Genomic DNA, 23,387 nt, shown 5'->3' with positions numbered 1-23,387 from the left:
CAGGAAGCCTAACTCCAAAAAGCGACTGAGAATCACAGGTTGGAGGCCACAGGCAGAGCCCCGTGAGGTCACTGTGGAATCTCTCTTGGAGACAGAACAGCTACATGTCAACAGACTGAAACTTTCACTTCCAGGAAAATAGAAGTATCTTTCTCTATTCCTTCCACTAAGTATAACTAACACTCCTGGGCATTATATATAAAGCAAACATAAAGAGACTCTTCAGGCAGAAGGAAGAAGGCAGGCTGGCTAGGGACCTGGGGACCCGAGGAGTGACCGATCTTTTGGCCTCACGGACCCCAGATTTGGAGCTGAAGAAATGCAACGCAGAAACACCAATGGGTAGAGACCAAAAAACCCCCAACAAAAGCCTGCTACCTCTAGCCAAAGACCAGGAAAGGGGTAACCGAGCAAAAGAGAAGACTTACAATTACTGCTCTCCTCCAGCCAAACCCCACAGGAAACACTGTGGCCCCATCCCCGCAAGTCCCACACTGCTGCTCTTGAGGCTGTTAATAAGGTGTCCCCAGACCCCTGCCTGGATGGTATCAGAGAAGGCCAGCAGGGAGGTGGGACTTTCAACCCTACCAAGTGATGAGTCCCTCTACCATCCCAGCAGTGCTTAAAACATACCCCCCAAAAGAAAACTCTAGGCCCAGATAGTTTCACTGGAGAATTCTACCAAATATTTAAAGAAAAACTAACGCTAATTATAGAGTCCCTTCCCATATGAATATAGATACAAAATATTAACAAAGTATCAGCAAATATAATTCACAATATTTAAAAAGAATTATTCACCCAGATCAAGTGGGATTCATTCCAGAGATGCAAGGCTGGTTCAATATCTGAAAAATCAATGTAATCTATCCCCTAAAATACCCTAAATCCAATAAATAAAGTTAACAAAGTCAAGGGATACATGGTAAGTATACAAAATTCATTGTATTTTTATATATTAGCAACGAACATGTGAACACTGAAAAATACAATACCATTTACAATAGCAAGAGAGAGAGAGAGAGAGAAAGAAAAAGAAAGCTAACAAAACATGTACAGGACTTAAATGATTAAAAACTACAAAATGTTAAAAGAAATCAAAGAAGATCTAAATAAACAGAGAGACAGTCTGTGTTCATGGACCAAAAGACTCAACATAATAAAGATAACAATTCTCAAACTGATATGTAGGTTTAACATAATTCCTATCAAAATCCCAACAATACTTTTTTGTAGATATACACAAGACTGACTATTCTAGAATATATACAGAAAGGCAAAAGAACTAGAATAGCTAGAAACAATTTTGAGAAAAAAGAGTAGAATTGGAGGAATTAGTCTACTGGAGTCTCCCAAATGGCCCCACATAAATATGTTCAGCTGACATCTGACAAACTGCAAAGGCGACTCAGTGGAGAAAGGACAGCCTTTCGGACAAACGGTGTTGGAGGAAAAGGACATGCATTGGGGGGAAAAAAGTCTCAACCTAAGTCTCACATGCTATACAAAAATTAACCCCAAATGGATCACAGACTTAAATGAAAATCATTTAACTAAAAACTTAGAAAAAAACCATAGGAGTTGCTCAGGATCCGGAGCAAGGAGCTCTTAGACCTGCACCCAAAGCACAAGCTACATAAGAGAAAACTGATAAACTGAACTTCAACAAAATTTAAACCTTCTCTGCCAAAGACCTACTAAGAAGATGAAAAGACAAGCCACAGACTGGGAGAAAAGACTTACAACCACACAACAACAAAGGACTAGTATCTAAAATATATCAAGAACTCTTAAGACTCAATAGTAAAAACAAGCAAACAAAAAAACTAATTGGAAAGTGAGCGAAGGGCACGAAGAGATATGTCACCTAAAAGGATATGCAGACGGCAAATAAACACATAAAAAGATGTTCAGCATCATTAGCTATTGGGGAAACACACATTAAAACCACAAGATATCACTACACATCTGCCAGGATGGCTAAAATAAAAAATGATGCCACCAAATGCTAGTGAGGATGTGGAGGAACTAGATCACTCTTGAAATTTTAAATTGTACAGCCACTGGGAAAAAGAGTTTCTTAAGAATATAAACAAACCACTACTATACAACCCCAAACATACAACTACCATACAACCCAACACACAAGGATTTATCCTTGAGAAACGAAAATTTATGTTCACACAAAAACCTGTAGACAAATGTTTACAGCAGCTTTACTCATAATAGCCCCAAACTGGGAACAATGGAGACGCCTTCAATGTTTGAATGGGGTTAAGCACCCAGTGGTACAACCATACGACAGAATAGCACTGGGGCTGGAGATCGGGGTAACCAGGCTGAGTGGGCAGCCGCTCTGCACGCGGTGGCGCAGGCTGGGTGACAGGGCAAGCCCGGGCTGACCCTGGGTGCACAGGAGGGCCCGCCGGCTGAGTCTGAGAAGTGGGGAACCACGGAAACGTGGAGGGTGCCAGTGAGAGGGGGGTAGGTGAGGGGCAGAAGAGCGTGCATGGGGCAGGCTGATGTCACCACCTGGCTGGCGGCTGGAGCGCCCTCCATATAAAGGCTCTCCTCGGGGTGCTGAGTGGACCCCAGCTCGGCAGAGTTGGAGGAAGAACTTGAAAAGGGGTGACTGCCTGGCCTCGTGAATACTTGGCCCTAGAGTTAATGTATGTTCTGCCATGACTCATTCCTTAATGTTTCCGGGGACACGGGTGCGCTGCACACCTGTCCCAGAGAAATACCAAGAGTCGAGGCAAAGCCACCAGACACACAAGAAGAGAGGTTAATCTCCTCCACTGAGGGACGGCGCTCCCCGCTGTTTGAACCTAGTTGGGATGATGAGCCTAGATGGTCAACAGAAACCAAAAACTAGGGGGAAACAGGGAAGGAGAATTCCCACCTTTCTGCCCATGTCCCTCCTCCCGCCTAGAGAAGGGATCCCCAAGAGAACAGATGCCTCTGAGGCCGCTCGACATGCCAGTACTGACGAGCACATGGGACCTGGGACACACTCCACCACCCCGCACAAAACACCAGCAGACGTAGACATAGGACAACAGAACAAACAGAACAGAAGGAGTGGCCTTTCCTTTTTTCACAGCAACCTTTTAAGACAGAAAGACTCCCTTTTGATGAAATGGTGACAAGGTAAGAGGTCCCGGATAGAACCCAATCCCTGTCACTGGGACTCACTGGAAAAGCTGCATCAGTCACTGCCTTCTTGAACCGGTTTAGCCACCTGAGTGCTTCAATGCCAGACCGAATGAAACGTGCAACATTCTATGCTGCAGGAATGTCCTGGAAACTCTCTATCATTTCCATTTCCACTCAACTGAACGCCCAGAGGGGGGCAAAATTATTGAGGCATTGTTGGTCTTTTGTTCCCCAAACTCAAAATCCTACAAAGAACTTAACTCGATGGTGGCCCTCGGGGAACTGACCACAGCGAGGGTACCAGATGACTGAACCCCAGCAGAAACCTCCTCGTCAACAAGACACTGGAGGCAAATAAAGGAAAGACCAGCTCACCACTGAGTCTTCATAAAGAGAAGCCTGAGCCAGCGTGTAACAGCTCAAATTAGTGCCCCTTCCAATTTCACAGGGTCCTGATAGGGACACTAAATCACTGGCTCCGTCTAACTCAAATTAGTTTCATTCAACATGTCTGGTTACTTCCAAACGCTAGGTATCATCTACTTGTAAAACACATTTATCTACTGCCCAGAAGCTGTCTCACGGAGAAAAGCAAATAATAAAGATAAAATCGCTGACTGATGCCTATTATGAAATGCATTTCACCAATATTAACCTACACTTTGCCACAAAAAAACAAACAAAAAATGCTGCAAACAAACCCGAAGGTATTCTACTTAAATGGAGACAGGTTTTCCATTTGTAGCTTAAATTCACTGCAGGGAAGAATATTACTAAATATATTTCTGGACCAACATCTTAAGTAAGCAGGCATGCCTTAAAAGGGGGTACTCATTAGGTGAATAAAAGACAGTAATTATAAACAACAATAGGACCTTCTTTCTATCCGAAATAGTCACTAATAAATAACTCAGGAACACTGGTGATGAAGCCTGACTTCAACACTTAACACAATGGGGCGATACTATCAATTCCTAGATCTCAGACTTATGACTTAAATTCCAATGATGCAACAATTAAGAACTCCTTTACTTACCCTAATTCCGAGATGCCATAACCCAGCTAGTACACAGTTTCTGTCTAAAATATCATTTCCGAAACAACTGATTCTTAAAATAAGATTCATGAGTGAACATCGCTCTATTCTATGAAAACAATCCTCTCTCTCTCACGTGCCTGTGTACAACATACGGACACACACACTTTCCCCCGTTTAGCTGCGCTCCCATCCCTAACACCAGCGGCATCGTATGGAGTGCTCGTGTCTAGAGATTCATCACCGAAACACCAAAATGTAAATGATACTCTACTTGTCCACTCGTATCTGCAGCCTGCTGGAAGTGGGTAGCCAGCGACGTCTCATCCTGGAAAACTTCATTGCACTCCAAACATTTCAGACTATGCCTACAGAGCTTGGATGGGTCTTCATCCAGAGGCATAGCTGGAATGATGGGTGTGCTCGAAGGGGCTGATATGACTGTCCCAGTTATGCCAGACTGAATTTTTGTTACAGTGTGCGTGCCGGCTCCCACGGAACTCGGGAGAGCGGAAGATGAAGCAGGAGTATTGCTTGACGGAGAAACAATCATTTGATCTGCTGGGACCGGCTTCAGAATCAAGTGGGAGCACTGCATCACCACTCCCTTCTCCTTGTGCCCGCGGGCATGGGACAGGAGACTACACTTGTTGTAAAAAACGAGGTTCTTGGTACAGTGGTTGCATGTTACTTCGATGCGCACGCTGCGTCTGTCGTAGTGTTGGGTCAGGCTCTTTTCCAGGGCAAAGGAGTCCCCGCACTCCAAGCACTTGTACCCGCGGGTCGGTAACGTGATGCCCGCGTTGGCAGGAGGGCTGAGGTTGGGGATGTAAACTGGGACTGGGTTGACGCTGCTCAGCACCTTGTTGAAAGCTTCCACCACAGAGCTCTGCAGGGACGACACCACCTGGACCCGCGACACCTTTTTGGGCGGCTGCGAGGCCGCGGCGTTGATTATCGCCTGCTTTATTTGCTGCTGAGGTTTGGTGAGCACTTGGCGGAGCTCGGAGGTGGCCTGGGCGCCCTGAGGCAGAAGGTTAAGGTTGGCGAGGTGCACAGTCTTTGGCACGAGTTTGGCGTTGGCCAGGCTGGAGGCCGGCACCACGACGGTTTGCTGCTGGATGGCGTTGGCGGCTTTAATGATGGCGCTGCTGGCGCTCTGAACGGAGGCAGCAGATATGACCGTGGCTTTAACCGTCGTGTTGTTGGCGAGCTTCAGATTAATGACTTGAGAGCCGGCCGTCTTCACGGCGGACACTGGGAGGAAGGCAGTCGCCACAGGCTTGATCGTGACCTGTTTGGGGGTCAGCTCGGCAGGGGCAACAGCGTTGGTGACGACCGCCGACTGCAGAGGCGCCCTGGGGGGGGAGGAAAGGACAGCGGCCGAGGCTGGAGACGACAGAAGCGACGTCACAGACGCCACCATGGACCCCGTCTGCTCGGAAGGCTTTTTTCCGGCATCGAGATCGACTTCGGGCAACACCCTCGTCACCGTTCTCTTGATTTCCCCAGAAGACGTCTTGATGGTTTTGATGCGGACTTTGGGGATTGCTGGTGTCGACCCTGCGGGAGAGGAGGGCGATCCCTTGCTACTGTTCTCACTGGAGATGCTCCGGGGACTGTCCGGCTGCTTGAGGGATGCTTTTTTCGTCCCGTCGATGAGACTCTGGGATTCGGGAGACTTTTCAATGGCTCTAGGGCTGTCGTTTACTTCTTTTGGTAACGGAGAGGACTCCCGGGAATTGGTCACTGGTTCTTTAGAGGAGTCGGAAGCAGCCTTTTTAGCACTGAGGGCTGCGATCGCAGCTATGCAGGAAGAAAGCTTGGAGGATGGCTTGGTCCTCGACGGTGCCGCGCCGCCAAGGGACGTGTCATTCTTCTCGGAGCTCAGCTTCCCCTCGTGGACCCTGTTTTCAAGCACCTTTTCAGAGTTTTCCTTCAGTTTATCCTCCACTTTTCTGACTTTAAAAGGTTCATAAACACTCAGATTTATAGAATTTGTTTCCGTTTCTCTCTTAACAACTTTGTTTTTATCTAGATTGCCTGATGTAGAGATTCCAGTTTTGCTTAAGCCTTCTCCCCCGAGCGCTTTGAGTTTATCATAGTCCTGCTGGGGAACCGACCCCGCCAACACGTTTGACCTGAAACCTGAACGCATGTCCTCCTTGTCAGGGGGGTCGTCCACCTCTATCTTCTCATCGTCATCAAACTCCTCAGCGCTCGAGATGGGGCTAAACTGGCTGAAAGTGGAGTCCTTTAAAGTCATCTCTGAGGTAGGCACATCTCCTTTCAAGGACTTCGATCCCTCTTTGCTGTAAGTGTCAAGAGAGGACGCCGTGAGAAACCCATTGTGCAGGCCGTTGCCGGTGGGATTGTGGCCGTCTTTCTCTGCGCCCTCGGAGGAGTCGATGTTCCGAACGTTCTTAACGATAACGCTGACGCCGACGTCGGAGGAGGACGGCGTGTGGGAGTCGTCGTCCACGTGGGCGTTCTGCTTGATGTGGCTTTCCTGGTCGTCATGTCCAGACTCAATAGCTGCTTTGGGATCGACCATATCTGGGATGTCAAATGCTGCCAGGAGGTCATCAAAGTCTGGGGTCTTCATATCCCCCATGGTCATGAATTTGATCAGATGTTCTGTTAAACGAAAAGAAAGTCACTCCATCAGCAATTAACATTCGGATAAACATGCCTATAGGACTTTACACGAACACAGTGACGATTGCCACAGAAGAGCAAGTCAGTAACTGCACTTATTATAATGTCGGGACTCTGAGCCAAAGTGTATAAACATCCAGAGAATAGGTACAAAGCCGTGACAATCATAGTGTCGAAGTAATTCCTCCAAAATGCTGTGCAGCACCACCAGCACGCAGCCTCTCTAACAAGCTGATCAAAACCATTACGGCACAAAGAGCAGGTTCTGGTTTAACAGCTAGAAAATGTCGTTTACCGCTGGATTCATCCGTCATCTTCAAAAAGTCCTACTTCCAAACATATTTTGATCTTGATGGCATTTAATTCTACTGGCCAAATTATTACTAAAACAGTCACTATCAGATTTGAGACATCACATTAAAAGAACCAGATAACAATCAAAAAACCAATTACAGATTCCAATTCATCCACAGAAGGGAGCATCTCAATCCCCCACAGGCCACTTCCTGCTAATAAAGTTCCACCTGAAATGACTATAACTCAATAAAAAAAAAAAAATGTTAAAAAAAATCCCTAAGGAGCTGATTCCTTCAGTCTTTATTTAATCCTAATTTCCTCCATTATGTTAGGGAAAAAAAATACTCTCCTGGCAGAAAAGTACCACGTCCCTTCCTTTCCCCTCCCTCGTTCAGTGGTTTTGCTGGTTAAAGTAACACACAGCTGTTTCCTGATCACCCTTAATCCAACGTAGTTGAGCAAGTGACTGTGGCAGCTGAGAAAGGCCCTTCCATGAAATTACTCCCAGCACGTAACAGCATGGACCCAAAGACATGACAGAGCCCACAGGGAGGAAGGCCCTCCGTTTTGCACCCGGGCTAGATCAGGGTGGACAACATTCTACAAAGAAATGCTTCCGTGAATGTCCACAGAGCCATGGATGGTAAGAGAATGGAGACTTTTAGGAAAATGGATGGTCACAGCCGTCACTAAAGATGAAAGATGTAAACATACATGAAATGCTTGGGGTCTTCACAAAAGGCCTTTCACCCCACCTGCAGAGGACAAGTGATTGGGGAAAAGATACATCTTCCACTGCAGGGGAGCTCTTCCTCCTCCCTCGGCCCCTAGAGCACTCCATCTCATGATTCTACTATTTTCTGGATGTACTACAGTGAGTGTGTACCTGCCTCTTCCCATCTACTGGTCAGGCAGCTGGATGAAGATGGGGAACATCTCAGTCGCCTTAGCACCATAAATGACTAACAACTACCACAGCACAGGTCAGGGACCAGAACATGGGATTTGTAACAAGAAAAGGCTTAGGCCCGCTCCGTCACTAGCTGAGACCCTCAGGAAGGCAGGGTATCTCTTTCTGGGCCCGTTCCTTCCTTCTGCACTGGAGGTCAGTGGCCAGGAAGAGAAGGAAAGAAGGAAAGGGAAGGGGGAGAATGAGAAGAAGGAGAGGGAAAGAAAGAAAGGAAAGGAGAGGAGGGGGAGGAGAGAGAGGAACCAAGCAATAGCCAATATCAGAAGAAAAGAGGGTTACAGGTGATCTTGGGCAACTGTCAACAGAAGAATCAGCGTAAGCGATCTGTAGGTACCTAGATGCTTTCCTTACCAATATTTACTATTATTCCTCCTTTAAATCTGCTTTAAATCACTGAGTTGTCTTTTCATATTTTACCAAAGTATCTAATGATTTTTTTCTCTTGTACAATCTATAAAAAATCATGCATTCCTAATAAAAATAACTGTGTTGAGGGCCACAGTGGAATTTCTACTCAGGCAACAATAAACACACCCGCAAAAGCTCATCTTCACCATAAATCCATCATCAGCCGCTAAGACATCCTCACTCTCACTCACTCTGGGACACATTCAGACAAAAAGAATTTCGTTGGGAAAAACTGCTGTTCTAGATGAAATAAACACTTATGGTTCAGTAAGAGCTGAAGAATAAATCACTCTCCGTTCACTTATGCCTTAAAAGTCACACGTACTTGTCTCTAGGTGGTTTGCATAGCTGGCAGAGAACACTCTGGGCTACTTTTCTCGCACTTGCGTGCCGACAGGACAGAAGGGCACAATGTACCCCCAACATCAAAGTACAGACAAGACACAGGTGCCAGGAGTCAAAGCATCAACACCCCTAAGCTGGTAATGACGTAAAAATATCTGTAAGAAGTCGTGTCTAGTGAGAATGTTTGAGATTATGATTTTCTTTTTAAAATGAACTTGAATTGTACAATGTGGGCAATGAAAAAACCATCTGTCAGACAATACATCCACTTAAGAGTCCACTCCCTCAGGAATAAATGTCACCACTTTGATTTTTAAGCATCGTATTGCCTTTAGAAATTGAACACTCACCATAAAACCACCATTAGCAAAGCATGCCTGTGATCTATCTTTACCAGCCGTCTTGATCCAAGTTTGCAGATCACTGTTTTCAGAGAACTCAAGACACAGAATCATGAACCATCCCCCACCCCGCCCCTACTAGAGCCGAATGGGTCTGAAGTGGGGGTGGGTTTAATGCCACTACCAATCAGAAGCTGGGACCCAGGCTCTGGAAGTCCCCGCAGTAGCTGGGCTCTGCCTAAGTCCCTCCATCCTTTCTTTACAGCTCCGTGGGATTTGTATCATTTGCCCTCTCCTTGGGATTTTAGTGAGCAAAGACGTCACCCAGTTTCACATCACTCATCCCAGAGGGCAGTCGGTTCAGGAAAGAAAAGAGCTTAAGAGAAATCTCAAATACTTGATGGGTGGGAGGCCCAGACATACAATCACAAGAAATGGTAAAAGGTCACCACGTGAAACAAAACTTGGTGAGCAACTGGCAGTTCACATCCACAGTGCGGCTGGCAGGTATCCAGGTGAACACGTGGAAGATTAACACATGATGCGCACCATCTCCCTCCTGCTTAGCCACAGCAGGGACCTGCCTGACCCATCCACACACACGTGCTCTCACACAGGGGTGCTAGGGTCAGAGGTAGGATGTCGCCCACCTACCACCTGTATCTTTTCCTAACCACCCAACTGAAGCAGAGCTAAGGCTTAGAAAGCCCCAGGGAGGAACCTCCATGTCTGCAAACCCCCAAGGGGTCCAGAAGACATTCCTGATGCAGGAGCAACTTTCTCCAGAAATCTAGCCACACCTGCCCCTGGAGTCCTCTAAACACCCAAGATGTGTACTTCTTTAGGGAAAAAGATGAACCCGGGGTGAAGGAAGGGGACACTGCGGAGAGGGAAGAGTGAATTAGCAGCAGTTTAAAAAAATGAGTCAGCTCTGCTGGTTCACCCGGAAGCCTCCTGATCGTCAGGTGAAGACACAAGACGGACCTCCCAGCCTGGGTGCAGCGGCCGGTGAGAGTACATCGCGACGTCTGGAACCCGAGACCACGGTGGCGGTGAGCTCACCTCCGCGGGACTGTACAATTACTGTAATAAACACTGCTCTCTGTAACCTCACACTTCTTTTTCGGCTTACAGTAAGAAATATTTTTCGTACTCACAATCACACTATTCTATTACTCTCACCCATCCCACATTCTGGAAGGCAAGAGCAAATTTTCCACTTGGGGGAAAAAATGCTTAACTCCCGCTTCATTTCTCAGTTACATCAAGTACAACGAGACATGTTTATGTTTGAAAGTTTTCTTCATTTTTCACCCCAATGCCTAAGTCCCACTGTTTTAAAAATAGATTCCTTTGCTTATGAACATTATAAAAATAAATCTCAGTCTTCTCTTTTGAAAGATAAGATCACATTTTAGCTTCCCTTTCCCTTAGTAGCTTGGCTTTCAAACAGAATTAGTTTTAGTTCTTGTAACAATGACTTCCATTTCATTTATATCCAGTAAAATACAGCTTCCTTCAAAGGCACTAACAGTCTTTTAATTTAAAACTAAACCCCATATAAATAACGTATAATTCACTAACAGAATTTGTGCTTAACGTAGAATCCTTCTACCTTAAAAATATCTGGGGAAAAAATGCTAGGCCTGTTTACAAAAAGGGAAATTGAATGCGCTCATGCCTGTCATGTGGTCACTCTATTCCCTCCTATGACACAGACAAAGCACTTCCTTTCCCACCAAAACCTCTTAAAATTAGAGTAAGTGATTTCATCTTTGCTGGTGGAAGCAAAAGTCATCAAGTCAAACAACAACAAAAAAAAAAAAACACAAGAAAAACCTATTCACCCCTTAATTGTACTTCCTATATTTTGCAATTAAAAAAAAACTATTCTTCCTGGAGCCATTCGCCAATTCTCAACTAGAGGATGACGGCATAGGCGTCTCGGGCATAACCACTGAACCCAACTTCAAATAATCCCCAGAGACACGCCTGCAAAATGAATGTGCAATGGCCAACGTGACCAGTGACAACGCATCAGCTTCCCCACGCAAATGGAGAAACTTAACATTTTCTTTAACGAAAATCAGTAAATGCTAAGTCATAATAATCCTAAAGAAAAAGCAAATCAAAGTCTATGGCCAACCTCAACAGTATTATACAAACTTCCCAAAGAATGACTATAATAATATAAGGTCTGTTACCCTCTTGGGGGACTCTATTTGTCACTATTTTCTAGCACCTATCCTGCCATTGACACCTTTTTCAAAGAAATAATTCAACAGATTAATGGCTCTTACTCACAGTTCTAACTGTATCTTCCCCTCAAATATACAATGTTCTTACAGCATACATTTGTGTCATGCAATGTTTCACATTTAATTTGTTCCTCATAGAAAATGACCTAGCAGCCCGTTTCACGTCTTCAAAGACATAAGCAGGGGTTGGTTTCTCCTGGCCTTCTATATCCCAGTCCCTGCTTGTCCCCGTGTATTATGATGGGTACACCATCGGCTTGTCCTCCGTCACCAACCTCCATTTCATCTTTAGGATTTTTTTTTTTAATTGAGGTACTAGGAATTGAACCCCGGACCTTGTGCATGCGAAGTACACACTCTACCACTAAGCTATACCCTCCCCTCCAGCATTTTCACAGCTCTCCGTCATTTCATTGCTTCAACCACAAAAGAGAAAAAGAAATCAAGTCTCTTTTTCCCCAACTGACCATTTCCTTCTACCTCACTTCAATTGAATTGCTTATCGGGGAAAAATATTTTCTGTGACTCCATTCCAAATACCAAGAGGGTTCAGTTACACAAATCTGCCTCATGCTTCTCCACTTTTCCTAAAGCAGCTAGGAACAGACGTCAGTTTTGTGCAGTTAAAAACAAAAAACAAAAAACAAAAAACGGATCAGCTGCATCTCTGCCTCAGCGCTTCTCTCTAGGAAAGAGTAGGGAACGGACAGAGACTGGGCCCCAAGACTGGCAGACACTTAGGCCTCAAAAAAACAATTTTTTTGAAAACATATTAATACACGAATGGCTATCCGTGTATAGCTTTGAGGGGAAAAATAAGCTGTAATACATGGAGCTATGGAAACTCTTAAGAAATAGGTGCCACTTGAAGGCCCTGTGCAAGTGACAAAGTGCCAAAGACAAGTGTTCACTTTATCTTCATCCTCGCACCAGTCAGGCCCTGGCGAATGTGGACGATAAGCCAGGGCACCACGTGGGCCTAAGGCTCCTGTCCAGCCCCTGGGAAGAAGTGTGACACAGGACCACTAAGTGCCCAACCCCGCTCACCTTCCAGCACTGGTGGGGCCCCCAGCACGCCTGCTGAGGCCGAAAGAACTTCATTTTCTAAGTAAACAGCCTCCACCAGGGTAGCTCCCCATGTGCAAAAAGACAGTTCATACATAAAGTGAAAAGAACAGAACGTGTGTTTTAATTCTGTGTGAGTTAACAAGAAATCAGTTGATACAGTTGCTATTATCCAGAAAAGGTATCTTCTTGTTTCACTGAATCCTGATGGTATCAAAGATGGACACACAGATACTCTGGCCAAGGCAGTGTTTTCTTCTTCAGTTAATACCGAATGTTCCTGATTTGCAATATAACTGATGTGAAAGTTTAAACTGCTTCTGGAAATATAAACACAGAGCCCAACCCTGGGAAAGACAAGAATAAATCCAGACCCACTCCCCTTCCCTGTGGTTAGCCTTCATTTTTCCCTCAAGGCCACACCAACCACACCCGCCGCCCACCTTCCTCCATCCACCCCTCTGGAGAAGCCAAGGAACAGAAGTAAATGGTCCCTACAAACCTCAGCCTCTTCCAGAAGCTTGACTGGCAATTCTTGGCCTACTTTTCGCATCACCCTCTCTACAGAAAGGTCACCACCCTCCAACTCCAAGCACTCTTAGGTCAAACAGAAGCTCTGCAGTAAAGAGCTTCTTGCCTTTTCCACTCAGATTCTGCAGCTGCTGAGGACACCTCCAGAGAAGACTGCGGCAGATCCCTGCTCTTCATCCCCCGGCATCCTCCCCAGCCGTCTCTCCTCATCAGTCACTCCCACCCTGCCAGCGACAGAGGCTGCTTCTCATCAATCCCTCCACGCTGCCTTCTTTGTGCAGTCAGCTTCAAAGACAACAGGGTCAGGCAGGAACCCCTCCCCACGGCCCGCCTGCCTTCAGATCTTGCCCATACCGCCCTGTCCAACACGGCTGGCCTTTCCAAGCTGGTTCTCACCGTGAGCACGTCGTCGGCTCCTGAGTTTCCGGCCACTCCTATTACCTCTACCTTCAGGCTAAAGAGACATCCGCCACCCTTAACCTGGTGGCCCCACCCTTGCTTTGCTGCCCTCGCAGTCACATGCTCCATCGCTGGGGCAGATGTTCTACCTCCAGCTCCTTCCCACCCCTCTGCTGCCCACTCGCCTGCAACCGCTGTCCAAGTCCGGGCCGCAGTGGGAGGTATGGGGGTGACGGAACCGTTCAGTCTCACAGCTGCGGGAGTGGATACACACGTCTACGCATTTGTCAAAACCCAGAGAATTTTACTGTGTGTAAATAAAAAAATAAAAGCAACCAGGAGTGAGGAGAGGCCCCAAATAACAGACCAAGTGTAACCAAGAACCTAACTGTGTTACAAGCAGATGACGTATCCCCATGCTGAGGAGACAGGGAGGCAAGGAAGCCACCCACGTAACCTTAGAAACACAGTTTTGACTGTAGACTGTAAAGCTACAGAGAAGGAGACAGAAACACTGTCCTCCACTAGAAAAACTGCTCAAATCTGAATAAAGTCTGGAATCCTGTTAGCATTTTGCCAACAATAATTTTTTCGCTTTGATTAGCATGTTATAAATTATGCAAGGCAGCTAGGGAAAACTGGGTAACGGGTACCTGGAAAGGTTATTATTTTTGCAACTTTTCTAGATGTTAAAATTATTCCAAAATAAAAAGTCAGATGAAGATGCATGTTGTGGGAAGGGTATAGCTCAGTGGTTAAGCACATACTCAGCATGCATGAGGTCCTGGGTTCAATCCCCAGTACCCTCATTAAAAATAAATAAATAAAACTAATTACCTCCCCCTACACAAACACTAACACACACATTTTTTTTAAATGCATGTTTTCGCTTGATGGCGTACAGCTACTAAGCTGAAATAAGCGAGTGCCTCAGAGCTGGACAGCACTCCAAAACTGGCCCACCCTCTTTCTCTGTTCCCTTGTGCCTGTCCTCACTGCCGGTGTCCTTTCTCACTGCTGTGGCCTTTCAGCAGGATTTCATTTTCCAGCCGTCCTTTCCTCTCAGGGACCCTGCAAGCACTGACAGGGCCCCCTCCCCACCGACTCCCTGGCTCTTCCCCTCTCAGGTCCCTCCAGACTGTCCTCTACCTTTGCTACCTTCATGGTCACAACCATCACGTACATTCGCAGGGCACACACATTTCTACCTGCAGCCCTAACTCTACCTTCAGAGCCACCTTTCCAATTGCCAGTTTTATATCCCCCACCCCCGACTCTCCCCACAGTAGGTCAAACTTACACTACAGCCCCGGTGTTCCCTCCCACCCTGTCCCTCCCTCTAAGTCCTGTCTTGTCCACAACACTCGCCTTCTCTAGGAAAACATCAAATACCCTTCACACGCAACACTGCACACGCTCCGAAGCACAGGCACCAGTTCTGAAGGATCTTACTAGGTTTTTCACAAACACAAGACTAAAATACAGGTAGTAAGTGATGGATTTTCTACGTTGAACAGATTTCATTCAGCAGGACAGCCTCTGTCACCCTAATAAATATTATACATCTCCAAAAAGGGGGATGCTATAGTTCCCCAATTTTGATCTAACCACAGGTCATTTCTTCTGACCCATGAACACAAACGCTGAAATGATTTCCCAAACAGCTGCACCAATTTCGCTGCTGCCATTATGCATTAGAGTTACTTTAAGCACATCCTGCCCGCCAACTTTACAAATATTTATTAGCTAATGCGTATAGCGACAAAAAGATGACTTCTTATACAATTTCTCCGTTATGGACTATGAGAAAGTTTAAGATTTTCCTCATATGGTTTGTTTACTATTTGTAAAAGAAATATGTGTTTCACGAATGATGAATGAATGTCTGGAGGGAGATGATGAATTTCCTATTTACTTCTCTCTGCCGCTCTGTGAAATCACTTACCAACCTACATTCCTGTCACTTAACTAATAATAAACAAGAATGTACAAAACCCATCCATACAGCTCCCTAAAATAAATTCGTTTCTGTGGACAAACCCTGGTGAAGAGAATACGCTTTTAACGTCCCAGCTACACAACACACAGGCAGTGGGCGTGAGACACAACACCCCTCCCAGCGCCTTCCTTCCAGCACCAACACTCCCTTTGCTCTCTGGCTCCTTCGTGCTGGAAAATTTTCCACCTAAAAATGAGAAGAACGGCCTGCCCCCGACCCCAGGGCTGTGGGGAGGGAGGACTGGTATCTAGATACCCGGGGGAACCTTGTCGTGATCAAACACGGCACAAAAAGCACAGGGAGCATAACATCCAAAGAGGGCAGGTGGTTAGAGACTTTCCAAGGAATTTTCTTACTCTTTTCATCCCACAACCAGACAGGAGACCTGTGTGGCTGAGCAGTTCCTGATCATTAACCTTCCTGGTCCCAGGGCATCTGGATCTGAGCCAGAGAAGGAGAGAAGGAAGGAAGCTCAGTGGTGCACTCTCGGGCGGGGGAACTGGTGCCGAGGAACCAGGGATCGGAGGTCAGGGGCTCACCTTGCCCAGCACAGAACCCACGGGCTGAGGTCTGTGAGCCTCAGTCGGGATCGAAATTAGAGCAGAGGCACAAATGACCCAGCAGGTCAGGATCAGGGAGGTGGACGAAGAGGGCCCGGTTCTCACCTGAGCCCACCTAAGCCCTGCAGCCCCCAAACCATAGCAAAATTAAGGACTAGAACGGACATGGCACTTCCCAATGGGCAAAGCTTCCCATGAGCAGCAGCAGCAAGCTTGGCAGTCACATCAGAAAGGATGCAGCTGCTCCGCGCCCTGCAGGGGACGCGCTCTCTCCTGTGCAGACGCACAGAAGGTCAGGGGCAAGACCTGCTTCCTCCAAATCCTCAGGACCCTCAAAAAATAAGTTTCCCCACAGGAGCCCCGAGAATTTTTTTTATCAAACTCTAAATTGTGAGTTTTAGTTAATAAAATCAAATTAGAAATCCATCAATAATTAATGTGATGTGGGGAACAGAACAGAAAATCTCCATCTGTTTTAGACAAGGAGTACAGAGTATTTCTTTCAGCTTACAGTTTCCACGTGCTTAATAGTAAGACATGTGCTCAGATAGGGTTTTCCATTAAGAACAAATACAGAGAAGAAATTACATCCTGAAGATGTCAATATTATATTGTTCTAGTTGCCTACACTGTAATTAATCTCCGTCATTTAAGTCTCCCACTGCCCTTGGCATTCTCCATGATCTAAGCTGCACATTAAATTGGGAATGATAAATGCAAACCTCTAGTTCCCAAGTCCATTTTATTTCATCTGCTTATTTTGCCTTGATAAAACCAAATATTCAAAATTTAATTTTAACAGGTTTTTAACTATCTCCCTAGGGTTTATGAATCTGTAAAATTCTTGTAAAAACTGTAATAAAAGATAGAAATCACAAACCAAAAACATTACCGACCCAAATTCTATCTAAATCTGTAGCCAGATTCCTATGCAGTGTTGATCCTAAAACTCAAAACACACAAGATAAATAAATAAAAGCAGCTTAATTGCCCATCTAAGGAATAGTAATTCTGTACTGATCTAGTCTAAAAATCTGACAGCTGTAAAAATCAAATCTGGGCAATCTTATAAAAGGATTCTAAAGGAAAAAGAAATGAATCATGGGAGAAGGTGAACCCAGCACTGGTGCAGCCACCTGGCAAAGAGCAAGTGAGGACAGCCCGCACCCAGATCTGGACTTCTAACTCCAGCCTCTGCTGAAAGGAACCAGAACTCCTTTGAGAAATGGCTGATCCCAGCATCGGGCAGGAAATGCACAAAATGAGCACGGAGCATTTTGTAGTACCAGAAATTAAGGAAGTGCTTCAAAAAAAAACCAAAAAGAAGGAAACAAACTCCACTGACGGGGGCATGTCTGGGGGACGCAGAGGTCAGCTGAAAGAGCCCCCTAGAGGCCAAAGCCGGTACAATGTGAGCGACAAATAAGGCAGCACCGGATTATAACCCAGAGTGTAGAACAGACATCCAGGAGTCCATACTGATACAAACAACTGAAATGACTGAGTAAGTGGGGAAAAGCAGCCAAATCTCCTGGGCAAAGTCCACATACTTTATGCAGATGCCCCACCCTTACGGAGGTAAGAATAATCCCAACCCTGGAATGACTTTCCTCCAAAAAGCAGAGTGTGGGAAGGGGAGAGAAAAGAGTTAACTCCTGTGTGGAAAAGCCTCACCAACACTCTCGAGCCAGGGGACTGAGGTCAGCACCAAGAGTGTTAAGTCACAGGGTTCCTACGATGTCCTCTGGATGTGACAGAGCCGTGGGTCATCCCACAAGCACATCACCCCAGCCCAACTACGAGAAAAACAGAGACAAGCCCCAGCTGAGAGGCATCCTACAAAATGCCTAACCCGGGCTCCTCCGAACTGTCAAGGTCACAAAAGACGGGAAGTCTGAAACTGTCACAGCCCAGAGGAGCTTAGGAGATGTGATGACTAAACGCAATGTGATCTCCTGGATGGGGTCCTGGGACAGAAAAAGGACACTGGGTAGAAACTGAGGAAATCTAAATAAAGCACGGACTTTAGGGTTTTTTCTTTTTTTTTTTAAAAGTGAGTAAGACAGAGATAATGAATAGTTAAGAAAGTGGGGGAGTATTAAAATGCAAAGAGAATTGGGATGAGCAGAGGATGGATACTTCCATGCTTTTACTTCCAAAGGATGTTGGCAAATGCCATCATAAACAAGAAACAACTCCTAACTAGAATGTTTAAATAACAACTCTGCGTATGTAGAGATTAATTTTCCATTTTATCCTCTTACCAATAAGCTGCCTCAAGGTCAGCCACTGAATAATCAAAACAGTCTAGCAACTTTTAAACCAAAGTTCATCAGAAACAGAATTTCTACAAGTTTGTATTCTCCGTGCTCTCTGCTCACAAAATGAATGGAGAGGATCGTTCACTACTATAGCCAGCGACAGTCTGTGGCCAGAGCCAGTAAATGACTCATCTGGTTTCTCTTTCTGCCCAAAGGTGGGCAACACGACTCCTGGATCACTGACATTTTAATATATAAAACCACAGCCTACGAAACAAGAACCTCCTCCTGGCCATGCGGTTGTACAGCTCACATGGGAGGAAAGGAATCCTTAACCCCTCTTGTCATTTTTCAGGGGTCTCCTAGCAAGGCCAGCCTTTCCTTTTTTCTACAATAACAATATAAGCGGGTTTCACCATTCCAAAAGTTAACGGCTAAAATGGGAATTACGGTTTCCCTTTAAATAAATTACATGTAATATGATTTCTCAACCAAATACTAAAATCTACACATATCACAGAGCCAATGTAATTAATGACCCACACATGGGAAAACAGAGTAAGGTACACATTTATCTCTTCAAAATTGTGATGAAATACACATAAAATTTACCATCTCAAAATATATACATTTAATTTTTATGGGAAATTCTTCTCTCTCACCAAGTCCTGAGCATTTTCCTTGGCTATGTTACATCCGTGCTCTTTATAACCCCTGCCTCTCCTCTCATTTTGGACCATCTCACCTTACACCTAGTCTTCCTCAAGCTCCATTTTAACCATATCTATCACTCCCCTCTATTAAAAATCCTCCAATCACCTTCCAAATTAAGTCCTAACTCAGCGTGACACCAAAGACCCCATCCAACTAGAGCCCAACCACTGTTCTGCTACAGTTATGCAAGTATTTTGGGGGGACACAACTTCCCTTCTTTGGCCATGCTCCTTCTTAACCTAGAATCTCACACACACACACACACACACCCCCTCCATCAGCCAAGTATGAAGAACCCATTCCTCAGGCTTTTCTGAAGGAAGAGCCTCAATTTCCTCATCTTTAAAATGAGAACTAAGAATAGCCATACCATAGGACTGTCGTCTAAATGAAAATAAATCATATATATGGAAAGCACAAAACGCATAGGCATTAAAAGGCTATTTTCTTCCTCTGTCTATCTGTTAAGACAATAAAACAAAATAGGAAAAAAAGGGAAAAGTGAATAAACGTTTCTGAGACAAGAAAGTAAAGTCGTTTTGGGGTGATAATGTGATTGGAGGAAGAGGAGAGTTCTTGGCTACTTCACAGAGCGATGGCCCTGGTTCCTTATTATATCTCATTTCATCTCAGAATGTTGGCCTCTTTCCTAGTGTAGATGTGCCTCTGGTCCTGCTCCAGGGCTCAGCCATCAGTGGGGTGACCTGGAGCTCACACATGGAAAAAGAATGCAGTTTCCTCTTGAAGAGCAGCAAAATTTCAACTCTCAAAGTAAAACATCCCAATGTCTCTCAGACTGTCCTATGACCCTTTCTCTTAATTTCGAAGCTCTGTCTTCCCAGTCACGCATGACCAAGGACTGGCTGTGACCTCACCCGACCCTGCCTAACCCAGGCCCCACCTACACCCCAGACCACATTCACACACTGACAGCTCATAGGGCCCCAACTCACACCAGGCCCCACACAGGGCTGAGCACCAGCGGGAGCAGCCACAACATGGAACAGGTGGATGGAAGCCACACTTGGAGCCCCATCTGGCCTTTCCTTTCCTCCACTCCTAAGGCCAAAAGCCAAGTTTACTCCCCAGGCAGGAAAATGGACCCTAAGAAACAAAAGCTCCGGTGGCAAGAGCCCAGGTGCTGCCTTGCAGGATCCTCCAGTGGAGAATCCGGCTCCATGACTGAGCGCAGGGAAGCCCCCAGAAGACAGGCTGGTGCGGGTGGAGTGTCCGATCACCTTGTCACAGCCTGTCCTTAAAAGATCACCACATCTGGGGAACGCCTCCCACGTGCAAGAGGCCAAGGTAAACAAACAAAAGAACAAAACGAGGACAAAAAATACCCTCAGAGGAAAAAGAACAGGAAGTAATGAAGAAGCACCCAAAGAACAAGAAGGAATGTTTATAAAGAATAAACATTAATAACTGAAGTAAAAGATAAAGCAGGTGAAAAAAATTAAGTCAAGGAAAGCAGGCTATCTCCCGGAAAGTAAAACCAGAAGAGATCTGGACAATTGGAGAAAAAAGGCATGAAATAAAAGTCAGTCTAGTCGGTCCAGTATCTGAGTAGTAAGAGCGTTTCAGAAAGTGAAAACATAGAGATGGCATCATCAAAGAAAAAACACACGAATGTATCTCCCAAGACTAAAGGAGCCAAGGCTCAGACTGAAAGGGTCCTCACAGGACCACCAGATACATTTGAATTTCAGATAAATGACGATTAATCTTGCATAGAAGTATGTTCCACTGTTTATCTGGGCATCTTGTTTTATTTGCTAAATCTGGCAAAAGTCTACCTCTGATGGCCCAGCATCTCATAGGAAAAGGTCCACATCATGGTGAAATTACAGGACACAGAAAATCTAAGGAACACAACAAACAGCAGCAGAGGACTTGCTGTGCCCCAGGCACCGCTGGAGAATTGTGTGTTAACTTGTCAATCCCGGCCAACAGCGAATGGGGCGCTCAGCACCTTTGCCTCTAGATACAAGGCGCCTCTGCCCTGGCCCATGCTTTACACAACCCGTTTATCTAACATGGAGGTTTGTTGGTTTGTTTTCTTTTCAGTTTCATAAGGAAGTTTTGCTTCTGTCTTTTTTTAAACTCTGGAAACTGGCTAAATGAAAGGGAATTATGGGAAAGAGAAAGATGGGGCCGGGGAAGGGGTGTGCGCGCAGATCACAGCCTCTGCCCCCGGGAAGCAGGGCCCCTGCACGTCGGTACAGGTCTGGGGCGGTGCTTACAATGCCTGAAAAGCTTTCATCAGAAAAAGCTCAAGACAATTATCCCGTTAGGGGAACCCACCCACAGCCAGGCTCCCCAGGAGGCTGGAGCCGTGCAGCCCTCAGTAGGCTCGGGGGTCCTGCTTCCTGCCCTGCCGACTCCTGCTGTCACTCAGCTCCCAGGGCTGGTCCAAGGATGAGGCCGTCTTCGGACTTTGGGTCTTGGAGAGGTCGGAGGAGCAGGCCTCCAGGCCCTGGGTGAGAACAGGGGCCAGGCCACAGCTACAGCTTGATTTAGACCTTTTAAATATTTAGGCATATGGTATATACCTTTTAAATATTTAAATATATCTCTTAAATATTTCATTATACCTTTGAAATATTTAGCCATCTGGCCTCCATTCACACTCTTGCCCCAGGCCCTGCAACATGAAGGGCAGGCCTGGGGGCCATTACTTATTAGTATTATTCCTGTTTTATATACTAAGCAGAGAAAGTTTAAGTATGTTGCTTAAGGACAAAATGGCCAGTGAAGGGCAGAAGGCGGACGAGAACCCAGACCTCCCAGACAGCCCAGGCTCATAACCTCTATGAGAACAGATCACCAGAGGGTAATTTCTAAAATGAGGAAGTCCAAATTTAGCAGTCTAAGTATATATTATTTAGCAATAAGAAAGTTAATGACAGAACAGATCAGAGTTGAAATTAACTGCCTACAGGAATGAGGACTGGAAAATACTGTTTGCATTTTTTCTAAACTATGTGTACAAGTATTTCAACAAGAAAATTAAATTGTTAAAAATCGTTAACCGTCTTAACTTCACATCTCCTTCCTCAACGTAAACTTAAAATTCACTCTGCCCGTCAAGCCTCATAGCTCTAAAAACTCATCAAACGTGCTCAAAGCTTCTCTAAGGGAAGTGCCAATCCATCACAATATGAAAACAGCTCATGGATCGTAACCCTTAGGGTGTTACTGCATTCAGTGTAGTCTCAGAACTTTATGGTAAAATACAACAAATTCTATTATTTGTTCAAAAATGTTGTTATAACTGAAAACCCCCAAATAGTCGTTTTGTTGCAAAATTAAGTGTCATGAATATTCAGAAAGAATTTTTAAATGTATTTTTCTTTTTTAAGTTTCTTCCCCCTACCCTCAATGCATTTAGAAGACCCTTACTTAGTGAGAGTTAAAAATAAAGGGAGGTGGGAAGGTATAGCTCAACTGGTAGAGTGCATGCTTAGCATACACAAGTTCAATCCCCAGTACCTCCTCTAAAAATAAACAAACAAGTAAATCTAATTACCTCCCCCCCAAAAAAATATAAAATAAAAATAAAGAGAAGGAAACAAAGGGGAGAGAAGAAAAGCTTTCAATACTCAACTACTTTTAGATTATCTATATTCCAGAAAACTACCTACTTACAAAATTGTTTAATTCAGAAACAGATAAACTTATCTGTCAAACTTACCAAAGCTAAGAGCACACATAATGGAATGTAACAACTCCCCCTTAGACCAGGACCGATATCAAAGCGGAAATTCCAACCTAGAGAATTTTTTGTGTTTCTGTTCAAGCCCGGGGTGTGGGGTGGGGGTGGGGGGGCCAAACAGAAAGAAAAAAGAAAAAGGCTTACAACCTAAGATCTGACCCCAGAACAAAACCATGGCCCTTTGAAGAATGTCATCTGTGTCGCCTTTTATGTCTCCAGGTAACCAGGCTGCCCGTTCTAAACTGGAGGGTCACACAGGGCTGGGATCGTGTCTCTCACTTGCTCTTCTGCTGTTTATCTTCACACGCGCTATTCCTCACCCGACTCTTATCTTCTTCCTGTTCAGCGCCTCCTGAAGACACCTCTTGCTGGCTCATTAGTCCCAACCTGCTCCAAGCCAGCCAATTTATTGGTCTTTTCAACATTTATGTACATCACATGTTGTTGTCTTATTTACACAATACCTCTAAAGGAGATTTCGAGGTGGTTTACAGTAAGAGATTCATATGTAAGGACCAAAAACTGCAGAGGGGGAGGACTATAAAGATGCCTATGACTGAAGACGTTCCAGGTGAGTGCTGCCACCCTCCTTCCCGCCCTGGACACCGGGGATGGCTCCACTGGGTCACAGGAGACGTGCCAGGAAAAACTGCTGCACTTCCCACTTGTATGAA

General features: G+C 45.4%; 1 protein-coding gene across 8 annotated transcripts in view; it reads right to left on the bottom strand.

Annotated features, from left to right (window-relative positions):
- The window catches only part of ZNF532 (zinc finger protein 532), an 84,021-nt gene that overhangs the window by 35,403 nt on the left and 25,231 nt on the right, over positions 1-23,387 (bottom strand). For all 8 annotated transcript variants that reach the window (XM_064480380.1, XM_064480378.1, XM_031441819.2 and 5 more), the window contains one exon: positions 4,467-6,829. In XM_064480380.1, the coding sequence (XP_064336450.1) occupies positions 4,467-6,812 (2,346 nt within the window). In that variant the 5' untranslated portion in view covers positions 6,813-6,829. The remainder of the gene's footprint in view (positions 1-4,466; positions 6,830-23,387) is intronic.

This window comes from Camelus dromedarius, chromosome 28, assembly GCF_036321535.1.
Source record: "Camelus dromedarius isolate mCamDro1 chromosome 28, mCamDro1.pat, whole genome shotgun sequence".
Taxonomy (NCBI): domain Eukaryota; kingdom Metazoa; phylum Chordata; class Mammalia; order Artiodactyla; family Camelidae; genus Camelus; species Camelus dromedarius.
Note: the sequence above shows the minus strand (reverse complement) of the source record. Positions and strands in the feature narration are given on the sequence as shown.